Source organism: Loxodonta africana, chromosome 2 (genome assembly GCF_030014295.1).
Source record: "Loxodonta africana isolate mLoxAfr1 chromosome 2, mLoxAfr1.hap2, whole genome shotgun sequence".
NCBI classification, from domain to species: domain Eukaryota; kingdom Metazoa; phylum Chordata; class Mammalia; order Proboscidea; family Elephantidae; genus Loxodonta; species Loxodonta africana.
The window spans coordinates 39153736-39181401 of record NC_087343.1 but is presented as its reverse complement, the minus strand read 5'-3'; the positions used below and the strand labels follow the sequence as shown (position 1 = coordinate 39181401).

General features: G+C 42.6%; 1 protein-coding gene across 1 annotated transcript in view; it reads left to right on the top strand.

The window, feature by feature from the left end:
* Positions 1 to 14413: 14413 nt before the first annotated feature.
* The window catches only part of ADAMTS12 (ADAM metallopeptidase with thrombospondin type 1 motif 12), a 451387-nt gene continuing 438134 nt past the window's right edge, over positions 14414 to 27666 (top strand). Inside the window, exons 1-2 of the mRNA XM_064271103.1 lie at positions 14414 to 14798; positions 21911 to 22272. Coding sequence (XP_064127173.1) covers positions 14672 to 14798; positions 21911 to 22272 — 489 coding nt within the window. The 5' untranslated portion in view covers positions 14414 to 14671. The remainder of the gene's footprint in view (positions 14799 to 21910; positions 22273 to 27666) is intronic.

Genomic DNA, 27666 nt, shown 5'->3' with positions numbered 1-27666 from the left:
AGAATATTTATTCCTGAGAGCAAAAGGAATAGTCTAATATTGAAACCAGAATACATTTCATCGGTGCCAGGCAGGAGTTAGGAGAGGAGGCCATCTCTTTTAAATAGATGGGGATCTCTATGGACCCCAAAGTAGATAATTCCCCAGAACATTCCACACCAAGTCACCCACCCACACACCTGCGCTCTCATCAAATATTCACTTACCAGGTTCATCCTTGAGGGAAACACAGAGATGAATAAAACATATTCCTGATACCTACAGTTTATAATCAAGAGGAAAATCAACTGTAAGCATCTGATTAACTTGAATCTTGCGGCATAAAACACAGTTCAGTTGCCTGCCTCGCTATATAATATCACTTTCACAGGCTTCTCTCTGCTGTACATGCTAATTCATGTATCCAATAAACACATCCTATGTACTGGATTTTCTCACACTGGGTTTCAAAGACTCCATATCACTGACATATCACACCCCTCATCTTCAAAAGATAAATTACAACACCTTAATCTAATCATGGTCACTGCTTTACTCTAGGAAACAGTGATTGGATCAATGCAATACTTTGCTCAGAGGGGCCTCTCAGGAGACTTAGTACAGACTAGGTGAGACAACAAAACAAGTAACTAAGAGTGTGAGTCAGAGTGTTATCTGCAACACTCAGAAGCGCTGTGCAGCATCAAAAGAGGCCTCATTGCCGCTGAGGACACCATCCTGGCAGGCACCATTTGGATAGTATGGCTGAGACGGATAAGGTGTTGGCTGAGATCTTAGTCAGTTGTCTCCTGGGCCTTGTGAAAGGTTGCCTGAAAGCAGAGTCTGGCTTTCTGTCCTTTGGAGAATCAAAGGGCTACAAATATTCATCTCAGGGCTGTCGAGATAACCCGAGCCTCTGCCTGGCAGTGAAGACGAGCTAGGCTGAGACTCTTTACAAACCATAAAGAGATCTTTATCTTCCTTCAGGGTTACCTTCAAAGCCCATTTTCATGATTTAAGGTACATTTTTTACAATCACTTTATTCCTTGGAGACATATGTGCTGTCCATTGAAATGCAATCCTTACAGCATTTAGGGGCGTTGCTTCCTCAGTTCCAGCAAACGATGCCTTAATGTGAGTTAGGAGTCTACACGAATTTGCGTGATGTTAGACTTTTTTTTTTAGACTAGGCATGCAGGACCAAGTTTTCCCTCCACCATTCTCTAATGGTCAACAGACAATAAACTAGTGACACGACAAATGAATAAATCCATACAGTGGAATAGTACTCAGAAATAAAAAGGGACAAATTACTGGTGCACACAATATCAAATATTATGGTGAGTAAAAGACCAGAAGAAAATGAGTACTTGTCATATGAGTCCATTTAAATATATGTATTTTTTATATAATTCTAGAAAATGCAAACTAATCTCTAGTAACTAAAAGCAGAACAGTGGTTACTTATGGTTGGGGGTGGTGCAGGTAGGGATTAAAAAAAAAAAACCCAAACCTATTGCCATCACATTGATTCTGACTAATAGTGACCCTATAGGCCAGAGTAGAACAGTAGAACTGCTCCATAGGGTTTCCAAGGAGTGGCTGATGGATTTGAATTGCCAACCTTTTGGTCAGCAGCCAAGCTCTTAATCACTGTGCCACCAGGGCTCCAGACAGATAGGGACAGGAGTAAGGAATTGCACAGAAGCAGGAGGAAACTTCTGGGAAGAGAGTGATGGATATGGTCATTATCTTGATTGTGGTGATGGTATATATGTATGTCAAACTCATATATATATGTCAAAACTTAAATACATATATGTCAAAACTTATAAAATTGTACAGTTTAAACATGTGCAGTTTGTTATATGTAGATTATATATCAATACAGCTGGAAAGGAATAGAAAAGAGTGGGTACTATTATAGTATATCCTGTTGTTAACTGACCACTACCCATCTGTCAATTTGTCTTTCTGTGGTTGCTGTGATGCTGGAAGCTATACAACTGGAGTTTCAAATACCAGCAGGGTCATCCACAGCGGACAGATTTTAGCAGAGCTTCCAGACTATGACAGACTAGGAAAAAGGTCCAGTGGATTGCAACAGAATATTGTCTGATATAGTGCTGGAAGATGAGCCCCCTTGGTTGGAAGGCACTGCACAATAGCCTCAACAGTGGACTCAAACATACCAATGACGGGAAGATGACACAACATCAGGCAGTGTTTTGTTTTATTATACGTAAAGTTGCCGTAAGTCAGAGTTGGCTGGATGACAACTACCACCAATTGTTATTTGAACTAATCTCATTTATTCACTTCAAAGTTTTCTTAGGAGTACAGGTAATGTGCTGCTCTCAGTGATCCCAGGAAGACACAATAGAGCAGTGATAAATATCAGAGGAGTGCCCTCTGAGACAGGGGTGGATTATCCAATAGGCAAGGTAAGCACTAAAAAAAAAAAAACAAAAAACTAGTGCCCAGTGCCTAAAAATTTCACATTTTTTCACCACAGGTATGGCTGGCATCTGTCTCTCTTCCAACCCCACAGTGCTGCCCTACAGAATCAAAGCTCCTTTTCAAACTTACAATCCCTGACAGGGGTTGATGACCCACTAATCAAGGTAAGCACGGGTTTACTTGTGCTTACTTCCTTATCTATAGTGAACTTTTTCACATATTTTTTCACCATATGATGTGGCGAAACCCATGTGAAACTGTTTCACTACAGATGATCTCGTAAATACTGTTTTTACCTTGCCTATTGGATGATCCGCCCCTGGGGAAAAGGACTCCTTGATACTCAGCTGATCTCCTTCTCTGGTTACTCCGCAGGGCTTCTGATTGAGATCAGTGGGTTAAGAGAGTATAAACAGTGGGGAAAACTAGAGCTGTGACATTCTCGGCACCCCCCATCTTGACCTAGCATTGTTTTCCATGAGGGAATTTCTAGTCCGGTAAGATTTGAAGAACACCTATTGAGCTTCATTTACTGGTGGCTGGTGGTATAGTTTCTTAACCACACAAACTCACTTGCTCTCATTTCTTTCTTCTTTGTAGCAAAGTTGAACCACGATTGCTTTCTTGTCCTTGTTTCCAGTTTGACCTAGTAAATCACTCCATCCTCCTTAAAAACGTTCCTTATTTGATGTTGTGAAATAAAAACAAAACAAAGCATAAAAAAACGCAGACATCTTACTTTGATTTCAAGGGGTTTCTCTTACCCATGAGCCCAAAATTAACAGTAAAAGCCTAACCCAAAACTATTAACTTGTTTTTTTGCTTTTTTTTTTTTAACCAGGAACTGCTAGGTACTCTGGAGTATAGTCAATTTGTCTTCTCTGGTTCAAAAAATGTGGTCAATAACAAACCCATTACCTCATACTTTAATAAAAAAGATTGTGTGCTTCCTTCATTTTAATTTCAAGAGGCCTCATAGCTACAAATAGGTAAAGGGCCAAACTTTCTGGAGTTACTTTTTTTTTCATAATAAATTCCTCGTTTTTATTTCTTAGCTCATTAAGTTCAATGTGTTCATGCAAATAAAATAAGTGTCACTATTTTTTTTAGTAAAACCACATGGTTTTATGACTTTGCCCTCGTGGTTCTGCCATGAGTACAGTCTGTAGAAAGGTTAACAGTAGGAACCATTGCTTCCTTGTTTTCCGAGCTGAATTCTGTCTTAATCCTTTGGAAATACAAATAAAAGCAGAAAAGAAAGCAAGAGAGTGCATGTATTACTTAATTGTTCCTGACCTGCATGTTTTGGATCTTTATGACTAGAGATTGTGGCTATGAAAAGTCAAGGGAGATAGGCTTTTCTTTCCTTTTTTAAATTTTATTGTGATTTAGGTGAAAGTTTACAGTACAAATTTATACATTGTTTTGTGATATTGGGTGCAACTCCCTGGAGTTACTTTTTAATGTTAAATCAGTAACTGTTAGGTACTTTGTTACCATGGAAACTTGTATTCATTAAGCAAAAGAAAACTACACCTAGTGGTTTTGCAAATGAATTCTTCCCTACACCCCTCACCAGGCCAGAGGCCATTTAGTAATCTGATGCCAGTTGATCTCAGTAAAGGGTGGGAGGCATGGCTCTATCAGTCACATTACGATTAGCCAGTGGTTGGTTTTCTGTTTTACTCCCTCCTCTTCTCTTTAGAAGCTTCATTGTAAATAACCAACACTGAGCCGGTTGGTTTTTTTTAAAGACTCAGAATGGTCTCCCTAGATGCATATAGAATAATTGCTGGAATGAACACTATGTTTTAATTTCTTTGTGCTGTGATTACCATGCTCTATTGATTCTCCTCCTATCTTCCTGGCCACTCCTCAGTCTCCTTTGCTGATTCCTCTTTATTTAGGCTGACTTGTATCATGGAACTCAAAATATTGGAACACCCCATTGTTCAGTTCTTAGCTTCTATTCTTCTCTGCTATACTCACTCCCTTGGTAATCTTATTCCATTTCATGTATATGCTAATGACTTCAAACTTATATTTCCAACCTGGATCTCTCTCTGAACTCCAGACTTGTATATCCAACGGCCTAGTTGACATTTCCATTCAGATGTCTAAAGAGACATCTTACCATGTCTCAATCTGAACTTCTGATATTCCCAATCCATAACAAATCTTCTTTATCTTCCTTTTGCCCCATCCCAGTTATTGGCAACACCAAACCTTGCAATCATCCTTGGCTTCTTTCTTTCTCTTATACCATGTGATAGTTAAGGTGGTGTGTCAACTTGATTCTCAGTGGTTTGGCAGTCATATGATGTTGTGATCACTTCCACGATGAGATTTGATATAATGTGATCACCTCCATGATGAGATCTGCTGTGAGTAGCCAATCAGTTGAAAGGGAGTTGCCTTGGGTGTGTGGCCTGCATTGTATAAGCGGACATTCTGGCAAGGCTAGTGGGCTTTTGCTCGTTCTGGATCCTGCAGCTGGCCCTATTCATCTGTTCAGCTTACCCGTGGTCTTGCCTGTTGATCATGGGATTCCTTGATCTTTGCAGTTTGTGAGCGACCTGCCGATCTTAGGTTTGCCAGCCACTGTGGCTACGTGGTACAGGTGAAGACTCTATCTTGACCCATGGACTTGAGACATCCCAGCTTCTACAACCGTGTGAGCCATTTTCTTGATATAAATTTCTCTACATATTTATATGCTTTACTGGTTTTGCTTCTCTAGAGAACTCTGCTTAAGACATACCACATACACATTAGAAAGTCCTATTGGCTCTATCTTCAAAATAAATCTAGAATCGACCAATTCTCGATATGTCTTTTGCTACCCGATCTAATCTCCCATTTTCTCTTACCTGGGTGTGGGGCACTCTGGTTTCTAAAAATAGCTCTTGAGATTCCTGAGCAATAAAAGGACCTTTGTTTTTCTAAAATAGCCAGGCAACACTTAAACATGTGCATATGGGTTTTGAGTCTCCAACTGATCGCCTGATAATAGGCCTTGGGAAGGCAGAGGGACCTGATGCAGTAGGCCTCTGAAATAACCACTAACCTATGGCTGCTAACCAAAAGGTTGGAAGTTCGAATCCATCAGGCGCTCCTTGGAAACCCTAAGGAGCAGTTCTGCTCTGTCCTGTAGGGTTGCTATGAGTCAGAATTGACACAATGGCAATGGGTTTTTCCCCATGTTCTGAGACCTGATGTTTGTCAGCAGACTGTTGCCAAGTGTCTGACCACCCCCCCTCCTCAAGTGGTCAGGTGATAGAAATCTACATTGTGCCCAATGTAGCAAATCACGTAGACTTTGGGGTATGAAAATTGCTTGGGGAGGCATTTGCGGGGTCCCCCGTCTACGATGCCAGGAAGGAACATGTGTAGCAAGGTTTTTCAGCGCACCTAACTAATCTACCTAGCTGGGGGGATTGGTTGAAGGAAAGTTCTTTGAGTCCCTCACCTATGGTACCAAGTGGAGAATGCTTAGAAGAGTCATCATCTCTGCCTGAGTCAGGGTGAAATAGCTGAAAAATGGAACCATATTTGTTCTGGTGTGCTGTCTGATTATTCTCGTAAGTAATAAAAATTACTTCTGGAGTGCTAACACTCTGGGAGTATCTTGTGCGTTCAGGCTCTGGTCAGATGAATGTAGGACCCGTGGAGTTGTTGACGTCCCTGGGAGGAATCCTCATCACCTCAGTCTTATCTGGGGAATCCGCGAGTGTATCGCACTGGGTTAACTCAATAACCTCCCAACTCCCCTTACTTTTCTACAGTCATTCTCAACCCAGCAGCCAAAGAGATCTTTTTTAATCCTACACCCGTTCCTGTCCCTATTCTGTTCAAATCCCTCTGTGGCTTCTTAACTTATGTAGACTAAAAGCCTAAATCCTAAAATCCTCTGAGGATCCACACGACCTTCCCAACCTCTCTCTAATGCCGTTCTCCTACATCTAAATCCAACCTGCCACATCAGACTTCTTGCTTTTTCTTGAACTCTCCAAGCATATTTCTACTTATCTCCAATTGATGGCCTTTGCTATTGTTGTTTTGTCAACCTGGAATATTCTTCTCCCAGATATCCGTTTTGTACAACATCTTATTTTCTTCAGCTTTCTGCCCAGATATCTTATTAGAGAGATAATTTATGACCTCTTATATAAAACAGAAACCTCCCCTCTCCATCACTCCCTATCCTCCTTATTGTTCTCCATTGCACTTAACACTGTTTTACATATTATACATTTACTAGCTTGTTTCTATTTTCTTTCTCCCTGTCTTCAACAACCCCAAAGTAGAGCATAGGTAAGCATGAGGAAAGGGTCTCTATTTCATTCATTGCTATATTCCTGGAGCATGGACATAGTAGGCAGTCTATATATACTTGTTGAATGAATAAATATTCTTCTTTATTTTTTTGCTAATGAAGTAGCACTAAAAGGTTCTTTCACGATACAGTCCATCCCTAATTTCTTTCTCTCCTTGGGAGCAAAGGGTACAGTACTCTTTAAGATAGTCTTAATCTTTAAGGCAGAATGAAAGTAAGGAGCTTAGGTCCATCCAGTTCAAAACCAACATAGGACTAGTTTGATAATGACAGGGTCCATGGCTGCCAGGACGGGTGCTTTTGCCCTAGCTAACCAGAGAATACTATCCAGGTGTACCTAATTAGCTACCGATTTGCTTACTATTTATACCTCTTTCTTAGGTTTACATAATTTCCAACTCCACAGCATCTCCATCCCTGGGTACTGCAAGTGGTTAAATGCCTGGCTACTGACTGAAAGGTTGGTAGTTTGAATGCTCCCAGAGGCATCTCAAAAGAAAGGCCTGGAGATCTACTTCCAAAAATCACAGCCATTGAAAACCCTGTGGAGCGCAATTCTACTCTGAAACACATGGAGCCACCATGAGTGTGAATCAACCTAACAGCAACTGGGTTTTTTTTTTTTTTCTTTTAATGGCATCTCCACCAAGTGTTCGGTTGTTATAAAGGACGAGGGCAGACTGTTTACATTTGGTGTTATTTATTTAGAAACTATATCAAGCTCATAAGAAAAGTTGGAAGTGAACCAGTTGAGAGTAAGTTTTCAACCTGGTGCTGCGGCACCCTTAAATACGTGAATGTATGTTTCCAAGAAAAGAGGGCATCCTTCTATATAATAACCATCAACAAAATCAGGACATTAACATTAATACAGTACCATCATCCAAGTTCTCAGTCCCCCTTCAAGTTTTGGCAATCATTCCAACAATGTCCTTTGTAACAAAAGGATCCTATTGAGAATCACCTGTTGTATTTAGTTGTCTTATCTCTTTAGTCTCCTTCAATTTGGAACAGTTGTCCTTTGACTTTCATATTTTGTTATTTTTAAAGATAACAGGGTAACTATTTCGTAGAATGTCCTTCAATTTTGATTTGCCTAATGTTGTTGTTGTTAAAAAAAAAATTTTTTTTTTTTTTTTTTTTTTTAGGTGCTATCAAATCGGTTCCAACTCATAGTGACCCTATGCACAACAGAACTAAACACTGCCTGGTCCTGAGTCATCCTTACAATCCTTGTTATGCTTGAGCTCATCGTTGTAGCCACTGTGTCAATGCACCTCGTTGAGGGTCTTCCTCTTTTCCGCTGACCCTGTACTCTGCCAAGCATGATGTCCTTCTCCAGGGACTGAACCCTCCTGACAACATGTCCAAAGTATGTAAGACGCAATCTTGCCATCCTTGCTTCTAAGGAGCATTCTGGTTGTACTGCTTCCAAGACAGATTTGTTCGTTCTTTTGGCAGTCCATGGTATATTCAATATTCTTCACCAATACCACAATTCAAAGGTGTCAACTCTTCTTTGGCCTTCCTTATTCATTGTCCAGCTTTCACATGCATATGATGTGATTGAAAATACCATGGCTTGGGTCAGGTGCACCTTAGTCTTCAGGGTGACATCTTTGCTCTTCAACACTTTGAAGAGGTCCTTTGCAGCAGATTTGCCCAATGCAATGTGTCTTTTGATTTCTTGACTGCTGCTTCCATGGCTGTTGATTGTGGATCCAAGTAAAATGAAATCCTTGACAGCATCAGTCATTTCTCCGTTTTTCATGATGTTGCTCATTGGTCCCGTTGTGAGGATTTTTGTTTTCTTTATGTTGAGGTGTAATCCATACTGAAGGCTGTGGTCTTTGATCTTCATTAGTAAGTGCTTCAAGTCCTCTTCACTTTCAGCAAGCAAGGTTGTGTCATCTGCATAACACAGGTTGTTAATGAGTCCTCCTCGAATCTTGATGCCCCGTTCTTCTTCATATAGTCCAGCTTCTCGGATTATTTCCTCAGCATACAGATTGAATAGGTATTGTGAAAGAATACAACCCTGACGCACACCTTTCCTGACTTTAAACCAATCAGTATCCCATTGTTCTGTCCGAACAACTGCGTTTTAATCTATGTAAAGTTTCCTCATGAGCACAATTAAGTGTTCTGGAATTCCCATTCTTTGCAATGTTATCCATAATTTGTTATGATCCACACAGTCAAATGCCTTTGTATAGTCAATAAAACACAGGTAAACATCCTTCTGGTATTCTCTGCTTTCAGCCAGGATCCATCTGACATCAGCAATGATATCCCAGGCTCCACGTCCTCTTCTGAAACCGGCCTGAATTTCTGGTAGTTCCCTGTTGATATACTGCTGCAGCCGTTTTTGAATGATCTTCAGCAAAATTTTGCTTGCATATGATATTAATGATATTGTTCTATAATTTCCACATTCAGTTGGGTCACCTTTCTTGGGAATAGGCATAAATATGTATGTCTTCCAGTCAGTTGGCCAGAAAGCTGTCTTCCATATTACTTGGCATAGACGAGTGAGCACCTCCAGCACTGCATCTGTTTGTTGAAACAACTCAATTGATATTCCATCAATTCCTGGAGCCTTGTTTTTCTCCAATGCCTTCAGAGCAGATTTTGTATCTTTGGCAGAGATATTGCAGAAGTGATGAGCTGTTCTCACTGAATTCTATCACATAGCACATGGCTTTGATTTTTCACATTACTGATTTTGTTTATTTTCATAACTTGATTAAAGTAAAGTCTGCTAGGCTTCCTACTCTAAAGTATTCTTTTTGCCTTTATAATTACAGATATTTGGGCAAGAAGTGCTTTAAAAGTATATAAACTTCCCATTCCTCATCAACTTTTCCATTTATTCATTTATCTCTTTAAGTATGGACTAATGGATTCTTATTTTATAATGTATAATTCATTATTTTTATTATTTACTCTCTGCTTAAACTTTTCTAGATTTGGCCGGTGGGAACCCTTTTATGCTGGCTCTTCTGACCTTCTGAGAAGCCTCATCTTTCTCTGAGTAGTTCCTTTTTGAGGAATAAGATGTTTCAGGCTCTTGTATTTTCCAAGCCCCAGTCCTGGAGTCAGCCATTTCTCTAAGGAGCCCTTGTTCCTTTTAGAGGAGAAGGAAATTTAGAATCTGAAGTCTCAGTGTTGGGTGTGCTTATTGTTTTGGGAGTATCATCGTTCTCATATCCTCTCAGAGGACATATATAGGGAATATATGTATTTATACACAAATCTGCATAATTCTTATACATATTTGTGGTGCAGTGGTTAAGCACTCAGCTACTAACTGGAAGGTTGGTGGTGTGAACCCACCAGCCACTCTGCGGGAGAAAGATGTGGCAAACTTATGTAAAGATTTCAGCCTTGGAAACCCTATGGGGGCAGTTCTACTCTACCCTATAAAGTTGCTATCGACTTGAAGTGACAGTTTTGGTTTTTTGGTTACGCACAAATCTACAAAATACTTATATACATTTGTATCTTTATTTCTATATGCATCTATATATACATCAACAACTATGAGTTCACAGCAATATCTTCCTTTTCAATCCAACAGCAAAGGGTTCATTCTACATTTGTCCCTTTTCATATTTGCATGTCTCTTCACTGGCAGTGAGAAGCTTGATTTTCTTTATTCTTAATAGGTTTACTTATTTGATCAATCTCTCTGTATGTAGCCAATCTCTATCACCCCAACCCTCCTCACCCTACCTGTGTTCAACACCCTGTGCCAGGGCATCCCCTCTCAGGTAGATAGATGTGCTCCTACTTCTGCTCAGACTCTGGGCAGCCATGCACTGGGCAGCCATCCTGCATGGATACCCTCTTCCCGTTGCTGAGGCTCTTTACATTGGAACAGGATGCTCTCCACCCCCTTTGCCTCTGCCCTCCACATGGACACCTTCCTCACCCCACTCCTATGTGAATTCTCCCTTCTCTGACACCATGGAGCCCTGTTACATTTCATTTTGCTATAGATTAAAATGATCTACAAGTGGACACTGGTCTCAATTTTTTTAAAAAATAATTTTTATTGAGCTTTAAGTGAACATTTGCAAATCAAGTCAGTCTGTCACATATAAGCTTATATATACCTTACTCCATACTCCCACTTACTCTCCCTCTAATGAGTCAGCCCTTCCAGTCTCTCCTTTTGTGACAATTTTGCCAGTTTCTAACCCTCTCTACCCTCCTATCTCCCCTCCAGATAGGAGATGCCAACACACTCTCAAGTGTCCACCTGATACAAGTAGCTCACTCTCCATCACCATCTCTCTCCAACCCATTGTCCAGTCCCTTCCATGTCTGATGGTTCCTGTCCTGGGCCAACAGAAGGTTTGGGGACCATGACCGCCGGGATTCCTCTAGTCTCAGTCAGACCATTAAGTCTGGTCTTTTTATGAGAATTTGGGGTTTGCATCCTACTGATCTCCTGCTCCCTCAGGGGTTCTCTGTTGTGCTCCCTGTCAGGGTAGCCATCAGTTGTGGCTGGGCACCATCTAGTTCTTCTGGTCTCAGGATGATGTAAGTCTCTGGTTCATGTGGCCCTTTCTATCTCTTGGGCTCATAGTTGTCGTGTGACCTTGGTGTTCTTCATTCTCCTTTGATCCTGGTCTCAATTTTTTATGGCATTTTGATCTAAATGCTACACATTCTGAGGGAAGTCATTTTCCTTCGGCCAATAGGATTGTTCATCCATCAGGGATCCATGGCCTTTTTGACCACAACTTTCAAAGGGGGCACTTCTGTAACATTGTTTCTTGAATTAAATTGATTAATTACGGTGTCAGAAGAACAATATAATATGGTACCCACTTAATGCAAAGCCGGGTATTTATTTTATTTTTTTTTGAAAAGTCTGCATTGAATAGATTCCAGGGTCCACAAGCCGAGCTAGGAAAGGAAACTCTCTAGGGGCTGCTGGAGTACAGAGCTGGTAGTGCTGATTATTGGCTCAGTTACACATTTAATACAAATGGATGGAAGAATGAAATTGAACTGCCGCTTCTGAGCTTATAAATACCCACTTTCATCTTTGTCTAAGGGCTGCAGAGAGGCTTACAGAAAATAGTACATGTGACAACAGTATTTTGATATATGACTTTTGATGACAGTGTTTTTTGACTTCCAGGTGGAGTTAAGATCTAACTATTCTTGAAAGTGTCAGAGGAGGACTTTTATCCTCTCCACCCTGTGAACTGGCTTAGAAAAAGCACCTTGCAAACTGTAATGGTTGAATTGTGTCCCCCCCAAAAATATATAACTGAAGTCCTGGCTGCTATACTCATAGATATGGCCCTGTTGAAAATAGGGTATTCTTTGTTGTGTTAATTAGGTCATATCCAGACTAGGGTAACACCCAAACCTAACCATTTCTGAGTTGTAATAGTCACAGAGACACATGGGGAGAAGATGCCATATGAAGACAGATACCTATAAGCAGATGGCATCTCCATGCCCAGAACTCCAGGGATTGCTGGCAGCAGCTACCAGAAGCTGAAATAGACAAGAAAAGACCTCCCCCTAGAGCCCTGCCCTGAATTCCAACTTCTAGCCTTCTGAACTGTGAGGGGGGAAAAAAAAATTCTGCTCTTTAAAGCCACCCACTTGTGGTAATTTTTTGTTAAGGTAACGCTCAAGTATAAAGTGTAATACAATAATTTTTATTGGGGGTAGTAGTTGTGATATTCAGGCAGCATTAACAGATGTGAAGTCTCCTTTAGTGAGATATTCATTTGTGATTCCTGGGGCCAAGGCCAGGGAGCTTCTGCCAGTTGCTTTTGTCTTTCCAGTGTTAATGAGAGCTCTGAAAAATACACGCAATTAATTTCCTTGAACTTTTGCCTTCCCTGGTGCTCTTAAGTGTTTATTAGGAAAGCAATGAATTTTTTTATGCTTTATTTGCCAGCGAAACAGTGGGAGCTCTTTCTTAAGCATCTTAGATATTTCATCACAGTTTATGTTTTTATATGGAAAATACTTTATCAAATGAATTAAATCACTACCCAAGACACTCTAATGATTCCTGTATGTCAGTATTATCCTTCCCACTTTCTGTGCATGAGGACACTACAGTGGACATTAAGGATGACAAACTTATATTTGAATCCACTTAAAGGTTTGTGGCTTAAGTTCTTAAATTCTCTGAATCTCCCTGCCCCACCCTGGCTTTTTTATTTTATAGCTCTGTGATCTTAGGCAAGTTACTTAACCTTTCGGTATGTTCACCCATCTATAAAATGAGGATAATGATAGCGGCTACTTCATGGAGTTTCTATGGAGATTAAATAAAGTAATACAACTGTTTAGTACAATACCCAGTGTGTAGTCGATGTGTAATGAGAGTTAGCTGTCCTTAGCTATCATTCAGCTCTGGGATTTTGCATGTCTTATGCTACCTTTCCTCAAAGGCAGCATATTTGCATTGATCAGGCATACTTTAGAGACTATACAGTCATGCACAGTTCTGCCCTCTGTAGTGAATATACCAGAAAGGTTGTTGGTAGCTGCGGAATCAGTTCCGACTCACAGGGACCCTTTGTACAACAGAATGAAATGATGCCCGGTCCTGCACCATCCTCACAGTCATTGCTATGTTTGAGCCTATTGTTGGAGCCTCTGCGTCTACCTCAGCGAGGGTCTTCCTCTTTTTCTCTCACTACTTTATCAAGTATGATGTCCTTCCCATGGACTGGTCCCTCCTGATAACATGTCCAAAGTATGTGAGACAAAGTCGTGGCATCCTTGCTTCTAAGGCTGTACTTCTTCCAAGACAGATTTGCTTGTTCTTCTGGCAGTCCATGGTATATTCCATATTCTCCACCGACACCATAATTCAAAGGCATCCATCCGTCTTCAGTCTTTCTTATTCATTGTCCAGTTTTCTCGTGCATATAGGGTGATTGAAAATACCATGGCTTGGGTCAAGTGTACCTTAGTCTTCAAGATGACATCTTTGCTTGTTAACACTTTAAAGAGGTCTTTTGCAGCAGATCTTCCCAACGCCATATGTCAGGAGAGATGGGGTTATACAATTGGAAAAACGTCACGGAGACTTGGAAACTCAGAGAAGGCCCAGTGACCCACAATCATTTGGTCCAATCATTTTACAGATAAAAGGACTTGTTCAGGGTCACACTAGTAGATTAGCTGGGCCTTCTCCCTTTCTGTGACAAGGCAAAGAAAAACTTGCCCATGACTTTTTCAAAGGGAAGTCCTAGCCCTGCTGGAAGAGAATGCCAGAGAAGCACGACTGGGTGAGGAGTCTTGGTAGAGCAATGTTGGGCGAAGTTCAGGAACTGGAAGGAGAACGGCATGAAGGGGGCAGCACTGAGCTGGGAGGATGAAGGGAGTGGGGTCCTCTCTTCCCCAGTCTGTGCTCAACTTTTTCCGCTGGTATTTCGGCCAAATGGAGGGCCGACCTGGGAACCTCTCACTTGGTGCTTCCTCGAGTCCAGCTGGCTGCCTCCTCCTCCGCCCAGGGTGGCTCTCCGGGCCTCCCCTATTTGGCCGGCTTGGCCTGGGCTCTGGGCGGGGCCGGAGAGAGCAGGGGTGGGAGTCCCGGAGAGAGATGCGATCTGGGCGTGCTGAAGGCAGAGGGGTGGGGACGTGGGGTGGGCTGCGCCCTCCGCTCCGACCCATTCCACACCCCTCAGAACGCAGACACTGTCAGAGTAGGGAGGGGGACAAAGGTACCTAGCCCCTTTCTGCTCAGAAAAGCAAAGGGAGGTCGTGGGCCGTTTCGCAGCCGCTGGCTCTTCACTCCTAGACCATGCACCCCTGCCTCTGCCGGCCCGGCCCCAGGAGAGGACTCGATTTCTCGAGCTGAGGGCTCAAACTTTTGTATTTTCCTTTTCCCCGACAACTGAATCATGCCATGTGCCCAGAGGAGCTGGCTTGCCAACCTTTCCGTTCTTGCCCACCTCCTTAACTTTGGGACGCTCTGCTATGGGCGACAGCCTCAGCCAGGCACGGTTCGCTTCCCGGACAGGAGGCAAGGTTAGTGGCTTCGCTTTATTTCCTTTTAAAACAGTAGTGTGAAGAGATGTGGAGACTTGGTGGCTCCCCTTTCCCTTCCCCCACCGGGCTGAACTCAGATTCTGCAAAGCCGTGTGTTGAGTTGTTAGGGAATCTGGGCTGGGAGCTCAGGAGCAGAGAGTTTCAGAATTCACAGTATTGAAGGTGGTTCGTTAATTGGGATCCCTTTTATACTGATGACACTTCAGTATTTGAAAGACCCCGGAGGTAGCTGGTAACCTCCTCTCTCTCTTTCTCTCTCTCTCAGCTTCTCTTTCTTTTGTCTCCTCTTTGAATGGTGCAATGTTTCAACCGCTATTTTTCAATTCTGGACATGGAAAATCATTTTATTTTTTTAAAAAGTTTTAACTGTCCACTCTGAGCCACGCATCGGTTCCAGTTAGTTTAAAATTTCTGGCCAGGGAAGTGCAAATGAAATTCCAGCCCCCTGTTGAGCGAGCTTGGCTGTGTTTTGGTTTCCTGGAAAGATTTAGGTTGTGTTTTTAAACATAACAGTCCTTTTGGGGGAAATTTATCTTGGTAGGGGGTTACCACTCTCTGCCCTGCCTTCCTGATCACAGCGGGCTGCCTCTCTTTCTGAAGTTCCTGAAACCGCAGTGTTGTAAGAGCATTGGAAGAGCTGTAACGGACAATGTCTTGTTGCTGTTACTAGTATTTTTTAAGCATAGCACCCTGAGCAGGGTGGTACTGTTGCCTCTGCCTTTTATCAGGCTTGGAAAGGCAGGAGACACTTTCCTGTTTGGTGGGGAGCTCCTCGTGCCTCTGGGGGAAGCGCAGTCATCGCAGCAGTCAGACCACTTGTACTGAGCATGTACCGTGAGTCACGATTGTTAAAGACACTGTGTGTTAGCTCATCTGACACTGAAAACCACATTAGGAGGTACAGGTACTATTGTCCCCTTCCCTGTTTTACAAAGAGGAAGCTGAAGGTTGCAGAGTTTATGGGTCTAGTTAATGGTGGAGCAAGGTTTTGAAACCACGTAGCCCAACCCCAGGGGCTGAACTCTTACAATCAAGCAGCACTGTCCCTTAGCAATAACAGAGTAAAAACCAGCCGCCATGGAGTTGAGTCTGATTCATGGCGACCCCGTTTGTGTCATAGTAGAAATGTGCTCCATGGGGTTATCAATGGCTGTTTCTTCAGAGGTAGGTTGCCAGGCCTTTCTTTATAGTCCGTTTCAGTCTGGAAGCTCCCCTGGAGCCTGTTCAGCATCGGATCAGTACCAGTTGCTGCTGAGTCAACGCTGACCCAGGATGACTCCATATGTGTCAGAGTAGAACTGTGCTCCACAGGGTTTTCAGTGGCTGATTTTTTGAAAGTTGATTGCCAGACCTTTCTTCTGAGGTGCCTCTGGGTGGATTCGAACTGCCAACCTTTTGGTTGGCAGGCAAGTAAGTTAATTGCACTACCTAGGATCCTCATAATAGGTTAACACACACACACACATACAACCACTGGATTATTCCCTAAGTCTTGTGTTTGCTGACTGTGCTCAAGTCTTGGGAAGTGTCCTCCATAGCTTTGCCATGTCCATTTGATTCCCAAGATCACTCAGGTGACAAACATCATTTAAAATTTCTAAGCAAGGTTTTCTGCCCACCTTGCAAAGTTCAAACGCTGCTGGAGAGCTCATTTGCCGTGGCTTCAAGAGCTCCCAGAAGCGGTTTCTCCCTTTGCTTTACTTGGAAGCTGTAGGCAGCAAATGCCGGGGTTAGATGTCAGTCAGCCAGCGTATGCTTGTGTAAACGTTCCAGATGCAGTCTCCCACCCCCAAGTTTAAAATAGCAGCGTTTGTTGTTCTTTGAAAAACAGTCCCTTTGTGAAAAGTCTCTCTTCTCTTCTACGGCAGCACAAACAAAGCCTGCAAGCACTTCCCAGGGCATTTGGAGATGATTTGGTTCAAAGACACACATTCTCCTGGGTTGGTTTTCAGCTCTGCTTGCTCCACAGCTTCTTTGTGAGCGAATTCAGCTCCGTCTGGGACAGACACTGCTGCAGCCTTGCTTTCTTCTTTTGGAAAATGGGAAATGGTTATTTTCCTTAGTCACTGTTAGGGTCAGGTGTGGAGAGTATTTGTTATTGAAAACTAGCTCTGAGCTTATTAGAGACGAATACGTATTTAGGTTTACAAAGGAGAATGTTCTGAGCAGACTTCCTTTTAGTAGTCCTAAGGAGATGGGGACATTGGTGGTTCAATGGTAGAATTCTTGCCTTCTGTGTGGGAGACCCGAGTTCATTTTCTGTCCAATGTATCTCGTATACAGCCATCCCCTGTCTGTAAGTGATGGTTTGCGTGTTGCTATGATGCTGAACAGGTTTTAGTGGAGCTTCCAGTCTAAGACAGACTAGCAAGAAAGGCCTGGTGATCTACTTGTGAGAATCAGCCAACAAAAACCCTATGGATTACAATGGTCCACAACCAATCATGGAGACGGTGCAGGCCCAGGCAGTGTATCATTCTTTTGTGCATGGCACCATATTTCTGCATAATTGCTATAATTGTTAAGTATACTTATACATTATTTTGACATATCAATCTACATAAATAGTATATTTAAAGCAATTTTTAAAAAACTTAAGATTGATTTGAAAGTGTACTTGTTGTTCTCCATTTCGTGACTACCTGAATGTATTATAGCCAATTTAGGGGTATGACAAATAAAACACATTCAGTTCTTTCAATCTTGTTCAGTACATCATAGTTCATCTAACTCGGAGTATATATTCTATTCAGAATTCATTTAAAAATTATCTGACTTTAATTTGTATTCTCCTTAATTTGATCGGTAATGACTTTTGGAAAAATAATCTGTTAGAAGAGGTATTTATTTCTCTGCTTTGACAGAGATGCAGAGACTTCCAGATGTAACAAGGTATTAAAACGGGACTTTTCCTTTTGTCTGTTTTTGCTCAGACCTTAAATCTGTGGGGAAAATGGGGTTAATTTCCTATACATTTTAGAGAGAAATTCCATTCATGTGTGCAGGGCTTGCGAAGAATTTGATTCTAAGCCCTTTGCTTTCCTCATGTGCACATACATAAACCAAAAACTCATGGTGACCCCACGTGATATACTACTGCTCCATAGAGTTTTCTTGGCTGTAATCTTAATGGAAAAAAAAAAAAAAATTGGCTGCTAACCAAAGGGTCGGCAGTTCAAATCTGCCAGGCGCTCCTCGGAAACTCTATGGGGCAGTTCTACTCTGTCCTGTAGGGTCGCTATGAGTCGGAATCAACTTGACGGCACTGGGTTTTTTTTGGAGGTTTTAATCTTAATGGAAACAGATCATCGGTTTTTTCTTCTGTGGTACCACAGGGGTGGGTTCGAACTATCAACCTTTTGATTAGTAGCCCACTGCTGTCAAGTTGATTCTGACTCATAGCGACCCCATAGGGTTTCCAAGGCTGTAAATCTCTATGGAGGCAGGACAGATCTTTCTCTAATGGAGCTGCTAGTGGTTTCAAACTGCCTACCTTTTGGTTAGCAGTTGATAGCTTTAGCCACTGTGCGACAAGGGCTCCTTTTCTGATTAGTAGCCAAGCACAAACTGTGCCACCTAAGGATCTTTTTGTCTGTACATAAGGGAAGGCTTAAACCAAAAGAACGAACAAATCTGTCTTAGAAGTACAGCCAGAATGCTCCCTAGAGGCAAGGATGGCGAGACTGCATCATGTTGTCAGGAGGGATCAGTCCCTGGAGAAGGACATCATGCTTGGCAGAGTACAGGGTCAGTGGAAAAGAGGAAGACCCTCAACGAGGTGGACTGACACAGTGGCTGCAACAATGAGCCCAAGCATAACAACGATTGTAAGGATGGCTCAGAACTGGGCGGTGTTTCGTTCTGTTGTGCATAGGGTCGCTATGAGTCGGAGCCCACTTGACTGCACCTGACAACAACAGCAACAAGGGAAGACTTAAAGATAAGAGGAAAGATACTAGAGAGAGAATAAGTTCAGGAGAGAATTAGAATGCTGGGGAGTTTCCCTCTACTCTCCATGGGGTTCTTTCCCCCAACTTAAGGCAAGTGAAGAAGCCTTCAGAGACCTCAGAGAATACTATGTGGGTTTGGGGAGCATGGCTAGACTGTGACTGGAATGACCTCTGGTGACAGAGCCATGAACATGACTCTACCAAAAAAGGCCTGCTTCACCTGAGTTTGGTGGGGCAAGAATCATGGTTATTCCTGTGGGCCAGAGTTGGACCCACAGAAGGGAAACAGACTTGGATCATCTTGAAAGGGCCTTGCCAAAGGTGATACCCTGTAGGGCTGAGGTGGCTTCAATTAAAAGATGAATGGTGGAAAGGCTGGGGGTAGAATCGTTAAGTGGCCAGTTGAAGGAGAGATAACCCACATTGAGGGACCTAGAGGTGGGATATTACCAGTGACAGAAGTCTCCCCTAAACTTGCATGAGCTCACTTTGAGAGAAGGAGTGAGCATTTGGACATAGAACACACACAGAAGACACCATAGTCAGATGACTACTATACCCAGTTGAGTAAGACATTTTCTGCTCCTAATTTACCTCCACTGCTCCAGCCCTGGAGGAACCACAGGCATCACTGTGAGTAGAAGAAGAAAAGGGCAACAGGGGAGAAATACTACCAAGCTGACTACATCTACCCTACCCCATCCCACCCTAGCCAATTCTCTCTTCAGGTCTGAACTTGGAAGGGCAGTGACACTCTAATGCAAAATAGATCTAGGTATTTTTGAGGTGTCAATGGCACAGGGGATTGAGTCAATGATACTCCTCAGTTCATGGCATACTAACATCATTAATTTGTGAAAAGCTCTTTTTTTTTTTGCTTTATTTATTGATGCATTTTTTTGTCTCCACAACCTACTCCCATTCCTCCCCATAGGAAACCACTTTAATGGATTCCGTATGTATTTTTTGTTCTAGTGTGTTCTGAAAACTGGGTATTATTGTTTTTGTGTGCATGTATTTTCCATTACTGTAAATTGCTCTGTATTAACTTGTTCTGTTTCTTATTTTTCATTGAACATTGTTTCTTTAGATTATTTTTTTTTTTTATGTTGCTGTGTGGTCTGTTGTTTTTAACAGCTGCAGTTAGAAGCAAGGGGTTTGGAATTTTTGACACCTGAAAGGTGATACTATTTGTTAGTGCCTGGGAGTGGAAACTCTGTGCTCTGCCCAATATTTTACCTAAGTTAAAGAAGCACGATTCCACAGAGTATGTCTGAAGGCAGCTGTCTGGAAAAAAAACAAAAACAAAACAAAAAAACCTCATCAAGTCCAGTTCTTCCAATTAACCAGCTACAAACATGTTTGCTGATCCATTGTGTTTTTGTTAACTACCTTCTAGCAGCTTTTGACTTACGGCTACCAAATATACAACAAAACAAAACGCACCCTGGTCCTGCGCCATCCCCACGATGCCTTGCCGATTGACTGTTGTAATCCATAGGGTTTTCATTGGTTGATGTTTTTAAAGTAGATCTATAGGCCTTTTTTCCTCGTCTGTCTTAGACTAGAAGCTCGTTGAAACTGTTCAGCATCATAGCGGAACGCAGGCCTCCACAGACAGAAAGGTGGTGGCTGTACATGAGGCGCATTGGCTGGAAATCGAACCTGGGTTCTCTGCATGCAAGGCGAGAATTCTACCACTGAACCACCACTGCCCTCTCACTGATACATGAACTCATGAACTGATCATCGGTGATGTACAAGATCCTGGCCTCCAAAGGGGTTGGGGAGAAAGAGTGTAATAAACAAAAGGCAACGTAAAATCAAGGAATTCAGGGAGGTGCAGGAAATAAGGGTGCTGAGGGTTCAAAGGAGGGAGAGGGAGCTTCAACCAGGAACCTCAGGGGAACAAAGAGGGAAGATCTGAGTTAGGGCTTTAAAATATACACAGGATTTTGCTAGAGTAAAAGAGAGTTTCTAGTTAAGGAAATAACATGAACAAAGTAGCAAAATAACATGAACAAAGCCAGAAAGTGCAAGAGGTACAGCTAGAAAGTGACAAGTAGAATATTTGTTTTTTTCCCTGAAACAAAAAAAAGATTACCTGTTGCTCTCAAGTAGATTCCGAGTCATGTCAACCCAAGCATGTCAGAGCAGAGTTGCGCCATTGGGTTTTCAACGCCGTGATCTTTTGGAAGCCAGTCGCCAGGCCTTTCTTTTGAGGAGCCTCTGGGTAGGTTTGAACCACCAACCTTTGGGTTAGCAGTTGAACGTTTCACCACGTGTACCACCCAGGGACTTCTTAGTTTATCTTACTAAGTGATTAAGAGTTTATTGTAAATAGCCTGTAATCCAGAGTGATGACTCATTCCCTCTGCTAGTTAGAAGCCTTGTTATTCTTGAACATCAAAAATGAGGGGATAGTGCTGGGATTTAAATTTAGGGAAGTCAAAGGCTTCTATGCTGCTGTTTGTGGAACGAGCAAGTGTTGCCGGATTGTATTTTTAAAGGGCCAATGTTCATATTTTGAGCCTAGGCTTCAGATCACCCTAATGTATTCATGTACTACTTTATTGTGTGTATTTTGTAGAAAATACAGGTTCTTGGAAGTAATTTTGGTACATTATGGAACACTTATATTCTGTAATTGGTTTGGGGTTTGCCAGTGGATTTGATCGGGTTTGCTGTTTTTGTTTTTTCGTCTAACCTGACTTGAGGGGAAGTTCGTTAGGCATTTAAGCTCCTCATAATAGTGAAACTCTTTGATTTGTATTAATGAACTCTAGACTTGAAGTGCTTCTGCTTATAATGCTGACCATGACCCTTTCCTGAAAGTATTCTTCATGAATGAATTCTTGTCTTAATGTGTCTCTGGTACAATCAACCCCTGCTGTCCAGAACTATGCCAGTGTCAGCTTAGACTCCCACATCACATCGAGGGAGCACCATGTGAATTGGAGTTGTTCGGAGAGTTTCATGTTGACCATATTTGTATGATGGAAAGGATCTTTACACTTTCAGTCAACAGTGGGGTTTTGGAATCAACAAGCTAGAATCTAAGCTCCAAATGGACGTGTGTTTGCCTTGCTACAGACCCCACAGGGCTCCCTCTCATTTTACCCCGTGTCTCCTTTCTTTCAGAACGTTTTCTCCAGGCCCTGCCTGAGTACCATGTGGTGGGTCCTGTCCAAGTGGATGCTAGTGGGAATTTCATCTCCTATGGCCTGCACCACCCCATCACCAGCAGCAGGCGGAAGAGAGATTTGGATGACCTGGAGGACCAGGTGTACTATAGGATTTCACATGAGGAGAAGGACCTGTTTTTTAACTTGACAGTCCACCGGGAATTTCTTTCCAGTGGCTACATCGTGGAGAGGCGGTACGGGAACCTCTCCCATGTTAAGATGACAGCTTCTTCCGGGCCCCACTGCCATCTCAGGGGCACAGTTCTGCAGCAGGGTACCAGAATCGGGACTGCAGCCCTCAGTGCCTGCCATGGACTGGTGAGTGAATGTGTTGGTCAATTTCCTTCTCTGTCCTCAGGAGTCTAGTGACTCGGCCTGGGTATCAGCTACAAACAGGTTCACTGACATATACAAGATGTGTGAATCGAACAACTGTGGTGTATAAGATACTGTCCTCCAAAAGGCCTGGGGAGAATGCAGGTAATAAATAAAAGGCAATCTGGAAGGTACAGGAAATGAGGGTACTGTAGCCCCTAAGTCCAGGTCTTCCAATTAACCAGCTACAGTTTTGTTCATTGATATGTGAACACATATGAAATGAGCACTTGTGGTATGCAAGATTCTGGCCTCCAAAGGGGTTGGGGAGAAAGAGTGTAATAATCAAAAGGCAATGTGAAAAATAAGGCTGTCATGGAAGGTGCAGGAAATAAGGGCACTGAGGGTTTCAAGGAGGAAGAGAGAACCTTAACCAGGAACCTCAGGGGAACTTTCAAGCTTGGAGGTAGCTCTGGGGGTGTTGTTGACTGACTGACTGGCCAGTAACTTTTGAATTAGGAAGACCTGAATTTGGATTGCCTTCAAGTCTTAATAATAATGATGGTGGTAACAGCAGCTACTACAATATAATAACTATGTGTATTTTATAATCGGAACTCACGTCAGATCTTAGACTTCATGCCTCAGTTTCCTCATGGGTAAAATGAAGATAATGGTAGTACCCATCTCATAGAGCAGCAGTTGGAAAACTAAGGCCCACAGGTCAAATCTGACTCATCTTCTGATTTTGCGAATAAAGTTTTATTAAAACACAGCCAAGCCCATGTGTTTACATATCGTCTGTAACTGCTTTTGAATTGTAACAACAGAGTAGTTAGTTGAGTAGTTGAGACAGACACTGTATGGCCTGCAAAGCTGAAAACATTTACTATCTGGCCTTTATAGAAAAAGTTTGCCAACTCTTGTCATAGAGTATTGTGAAGATTAAATGAGTTAATATAAAGAAAAGTCCTAGAAGAGCATTTAGTAAACAATAGGCCTCCATAATTGTTGGCTGCAATCATTATTTTTATGCTTCTAATGTGCTAGGCACTGGAGTATGTGGTTTGTATACACTGTTTCCCCCGCCCTTTTTTAAACAAATGAGTAGGCAGGTTAATTTGAGCCTGAGCCTTTCTGCTATGATACGCTACATCTCAAAATTTGACCAAGCTTATTTTTCAAAATCTACATCCGTGTTTGAAAAATGAGTTTGGTCACTCTGCTCCTCTTTACTTCTAAGAGCAACACATCTATGGCCTCATGGGCAACAGTAGTGGTGAAAACGATGCTTCGGAATCATGTTGAGGTTTTTTTCCATGCCTGAGTGGGAGACAGGCTCCAGCACTGACAGTGCGCGCTTGGAATTGACTGTCGTGGGAGAGATTCTGGCGTCTCCAGAATGGTTACAGAGGAGCCCAGGGTGTCGGCTTTGGCACCTGTGCCCAGGCTGGTTTGCCGAGTAAAACTGCTGGTGGTGCTGACATTCCTGCTTTCGGAGCATTTGTCCTCAATCCTCCCATCGTTGCTGCCAGTTTGCTGAGAATTGCTCTTCTTTATCATTTAGGGCTCCATTTATCCCGTATCTGCATAGTTTGGCTTTGCTGGAATACTGTGGGAAAATTCATGTAAAAGGTTATACAACGTTTTAAATGGACCAAAAAAAAAAAAAAAAAAGTCAGTTTCCTGAAGATACCTGTGGATGAATTGCTTTGTACAATACATGGAAAGCCTTGCTTTGCTTTTTTCTATAAATCTGCTTTTTTGTATGTATGTAGCAGTTTCCATAATGAGATGGCAAACTACTTAAAATCATGACTGAGGCCTTTTTCTTCCTCTTCTTCTGTCTGAGCATGCTCAGCTGAACTAGATGAAATCCAGTTCCCTGGTTTTATCTTTTGAGATTGATCGCTATAGGTTAACATCACATTTGCCCTTTTTGATCCTGGCTGTCATTTCTATGAGACAAGCCCTGGAAGCTTCTGTATCTCCTGGTGTTCTCCAACCCGGGGAGCAGAAGAAAGAGTCCCCATTTCGAAAGGAAGCAATCCAGGAGACAGACAGGCAATGACCACACTGCTCTGGGAACTGCCAATGTGGAAACCCACGTCTATGCATGAAACATGCAAGCCCTCACGCTCTTCAGATCCTGGGCCATTTAAACATGTATGCCTTCCAGTGGGCTACAGCAGAGCTACTCAAAGTGTGATCCGTGGACCTGCAGCCCCCGCATCACCTGGCAGCATGGTAGAAAGGCAAATTCATGGGCTCCAGAGCTAGTCAATCCGAATCTCTGAGAGTGGGCAGAAACCTGTTTTAATAAGCTGTCCAAAAGATTCTGATGCCCATGAAAGTTTTAGAAGCTGTGGCCTAGGACAGTTGTTTGCAACCCTGGCTGAATATAGACTCCCCTGGGGAGCTTTTCAGAAGCACCCATGCTCTGGCCCCGTTCCTGATGTTCTGATTTAAATGGGCTGAAGGTAGAGCCTGGGCATCAGTATTTTTAAAAAGCTCCCCAGGGGATTCTAATGTGAGTGGGTATTTATTAGCTGTGTCGGCCAGCATTACTCTAAAGTATCGTATCGGTTCTCTACGGGGGCAGCCAGGATTGAGACTCACTGCTTTAAATTATTCCCTACCTTGGTGGACCCTCAACGAACTGGATTAACACAGGGGCTGCAACAATGGGCTCAAGCATAACAACGATTGTGAGGATGGTACAGGACTGGGCAGTGTTTCATTCTGTTGTACGTGGGGTCGCTATGAATCGGGACCGATTCGACAGTGGCACTGTGGTTAAGTCAGTTGACTGCTCACTGAAAGGTGGGCCGTTGGAAACCACCAGCAGCTCCATGGGAGAAAGATGTGGCAGTCTACTTCTGTAGAGATTTACAGTCTTGGAAACCCTACGAGGTCATTATGAGTTGGAGTTGACTCCACAGCAGTGGATTTGTTTTTTGGGGGTTTGATCTTGTAAGGAGCCCTGGTGGCACAGTGGTTAAACTGCTAACCGAAAGGTCAGTGGTTCAAACCCCAAAGTCACTCCATGGAAGAAAGGTATGACAGTCTGCTTCTGTAAAGATTTACAGTCTTGGAAACCCTATGGGGCAGTTATATTCTGTCCTATATGGTCTCTATGAGTTGGAATTGACTGGACAGCAAGGGGTTTGGTTTTTCGGGTTTTGATCTTGTGCTTCTAAGGGAAATCGCATACATACTGTTAAGAATTATTCCAGGTTTGGGAATAGAATACTGAGAACTTTTCCATTTCCGATGGCTGCAAGGACCGGGGAGTACCACCATGAGGGCATTTTCATGTTCAGATATTAGATTCATACTGAGGACAGGAGTACAAAGAAGTGAATATCAACTAATGGATTTATATTGTAGCCAAGATGATGGACAATTTTTAGACTCAAATCACTGAATCATTTTGCCAGAAGAAACAACCCACTGGGATTAATCTGGAGCCTTTTACACATAGTGGGGCACTTAATGGATGGTTATACAAAGGACATGGGAAACCAAATGAGTCACTTTCTTTTCTGTGAACAACTTGGCTGGCTTCAAGGTCATTCGCAGAAGTGTCATAATTTGCTAAAGCGCAACTAGGATGGTCCCAGGCGAAAGGATAGTAGCTGGACTTGTATCTGGCTTTTCCTGTTGACTTGTCTGAAGCCTGACCTCTGGTGTATTTGCTCTTCCTTTTACCCATACTCGAGTTTAGAGGATGGCACTGGCAGGTTTACCATATGCTGACTCTAGGCCTTCCCCCACTCCTAGGGGCAGAGGTAGCATATGGAAAGTCTTTCTTAGGAGAGAAACCCTACGAGGACAGTTATACTCTGTCCTATAGGGTCGCTATGAGTTGGACTTGACTCGATAGCAATGGGTTTGGCTTTTTGTTTTGTTTTCGCCCTCAACATTTCTAGAACTTTGAAATTCGGAATCTGTTTCTTTTGAACAGTTTAGTTGATTTGCTTGATGGAGAAACTCTGAACTCAGCCCCAATGGGAGCTGTTATCCGTGAGAATCTCAGTGGGGTGGTTTTAGGTTTGCTGCTGCCAGGGCCCTGCAGATTGGTCCTAGGTGAGATTTTTGTTAATCTTTCAGTTGTGCACGAGGAGGATAGTGCAAAATGTTAGACTACACACTCATGCACAATACGAGATTGGGGTTCTGATTTTTCAAGGGGTGCCTGACTTCCTTGGGCTGGTTTAGGCAGCCTCCCTCAGGACTGTCTCTCTGAGTCAGTATAGAAATGTGTTTTAATCCATGTTGACAGTCAGGGGCAGCATTTCTCATCTCCTGGTTTTATTCAAAGAGTCCATGGGTGATTCAAATGGTTAAATACTCAGCTACTAACTGAAGGATTGACAGTTCAAACCCACCCAGAGGCAGCTCAAAAGAAAGGCCTGGAGATCTGTATTTGAAAGGCCATGGTCTGTGAAAACCCTATGTACACTTCTAGTCTGACACACACACGGTCTCCATGAGTCAAAATCACCCCACGGGCAACCGGTTTGGTTTTTTTGGTTAGCTTTATTAAAGTGAATACAGTTCTCAGCTCTATCGGGAACACAAGGCTCAGTCTGGGCCCCTGCTGGGGAATTCAGTCATACTTTCAAATCTGAAGTATGGTCATGGCTGGCCGTTCAGCTTCAACTCTTACTCAGCTCTCTGGCCTTCCTTTCCCTTTCCCTTTTGGCACATGGAAACTTCCCTTCTTGTTTTGATTTCAACTATGGATAAAAATTTTGAAAGAGGTTTTTTTAAAAAAAAATATTTTTAGTGTTTTTAAAAGTTAACCTTTTCATATTGGGATAATTGTAGATTTGCATGCCATTGTAAACTCACCCAGAGAGGTCCTATGTATCCTTTGGCCAATTTCCCTCAATGGTATCATCTTGCCGAATTGCAGTATAGTATCACAACCAGGGTATTGACGTTGATATAGTCAAGATAGGAACATTTCCATTGTAAGAATCTTTCATCATGGCCCATTTATAGGCACACCTACTTTTCTTTTACCCTACTTCCTCCTTAACCCTTGCAACCACTAATCAGTTCTCTACTTTTATAATGTGTTCATTCCAAGGATGTTATATAAGTTGAATCTTATAGTACATGACCTTTTAGGATTGGCTTTTTTCACTCAGCATAATTCTCTGTAGGCTCAGCCAGGTTCTTGCCTGTGTCAATTGTTCAGTCCTTCTTACGGCTGAGTAGGTTATTGTTTAAAAGTTTTCCGTCTTGCTGGACTGTCCCTCTACTTGTCCTTTGACCAGAGAGTGTGGGCTTTTGTTGGAGCTTTTTGCCTGTGCCTGTTGGCATTTCTGAGTTGCTGGCTTTTTCTACTTCAAGTCTGGAAAATATGAAGCAAAACAAAAACCCAAG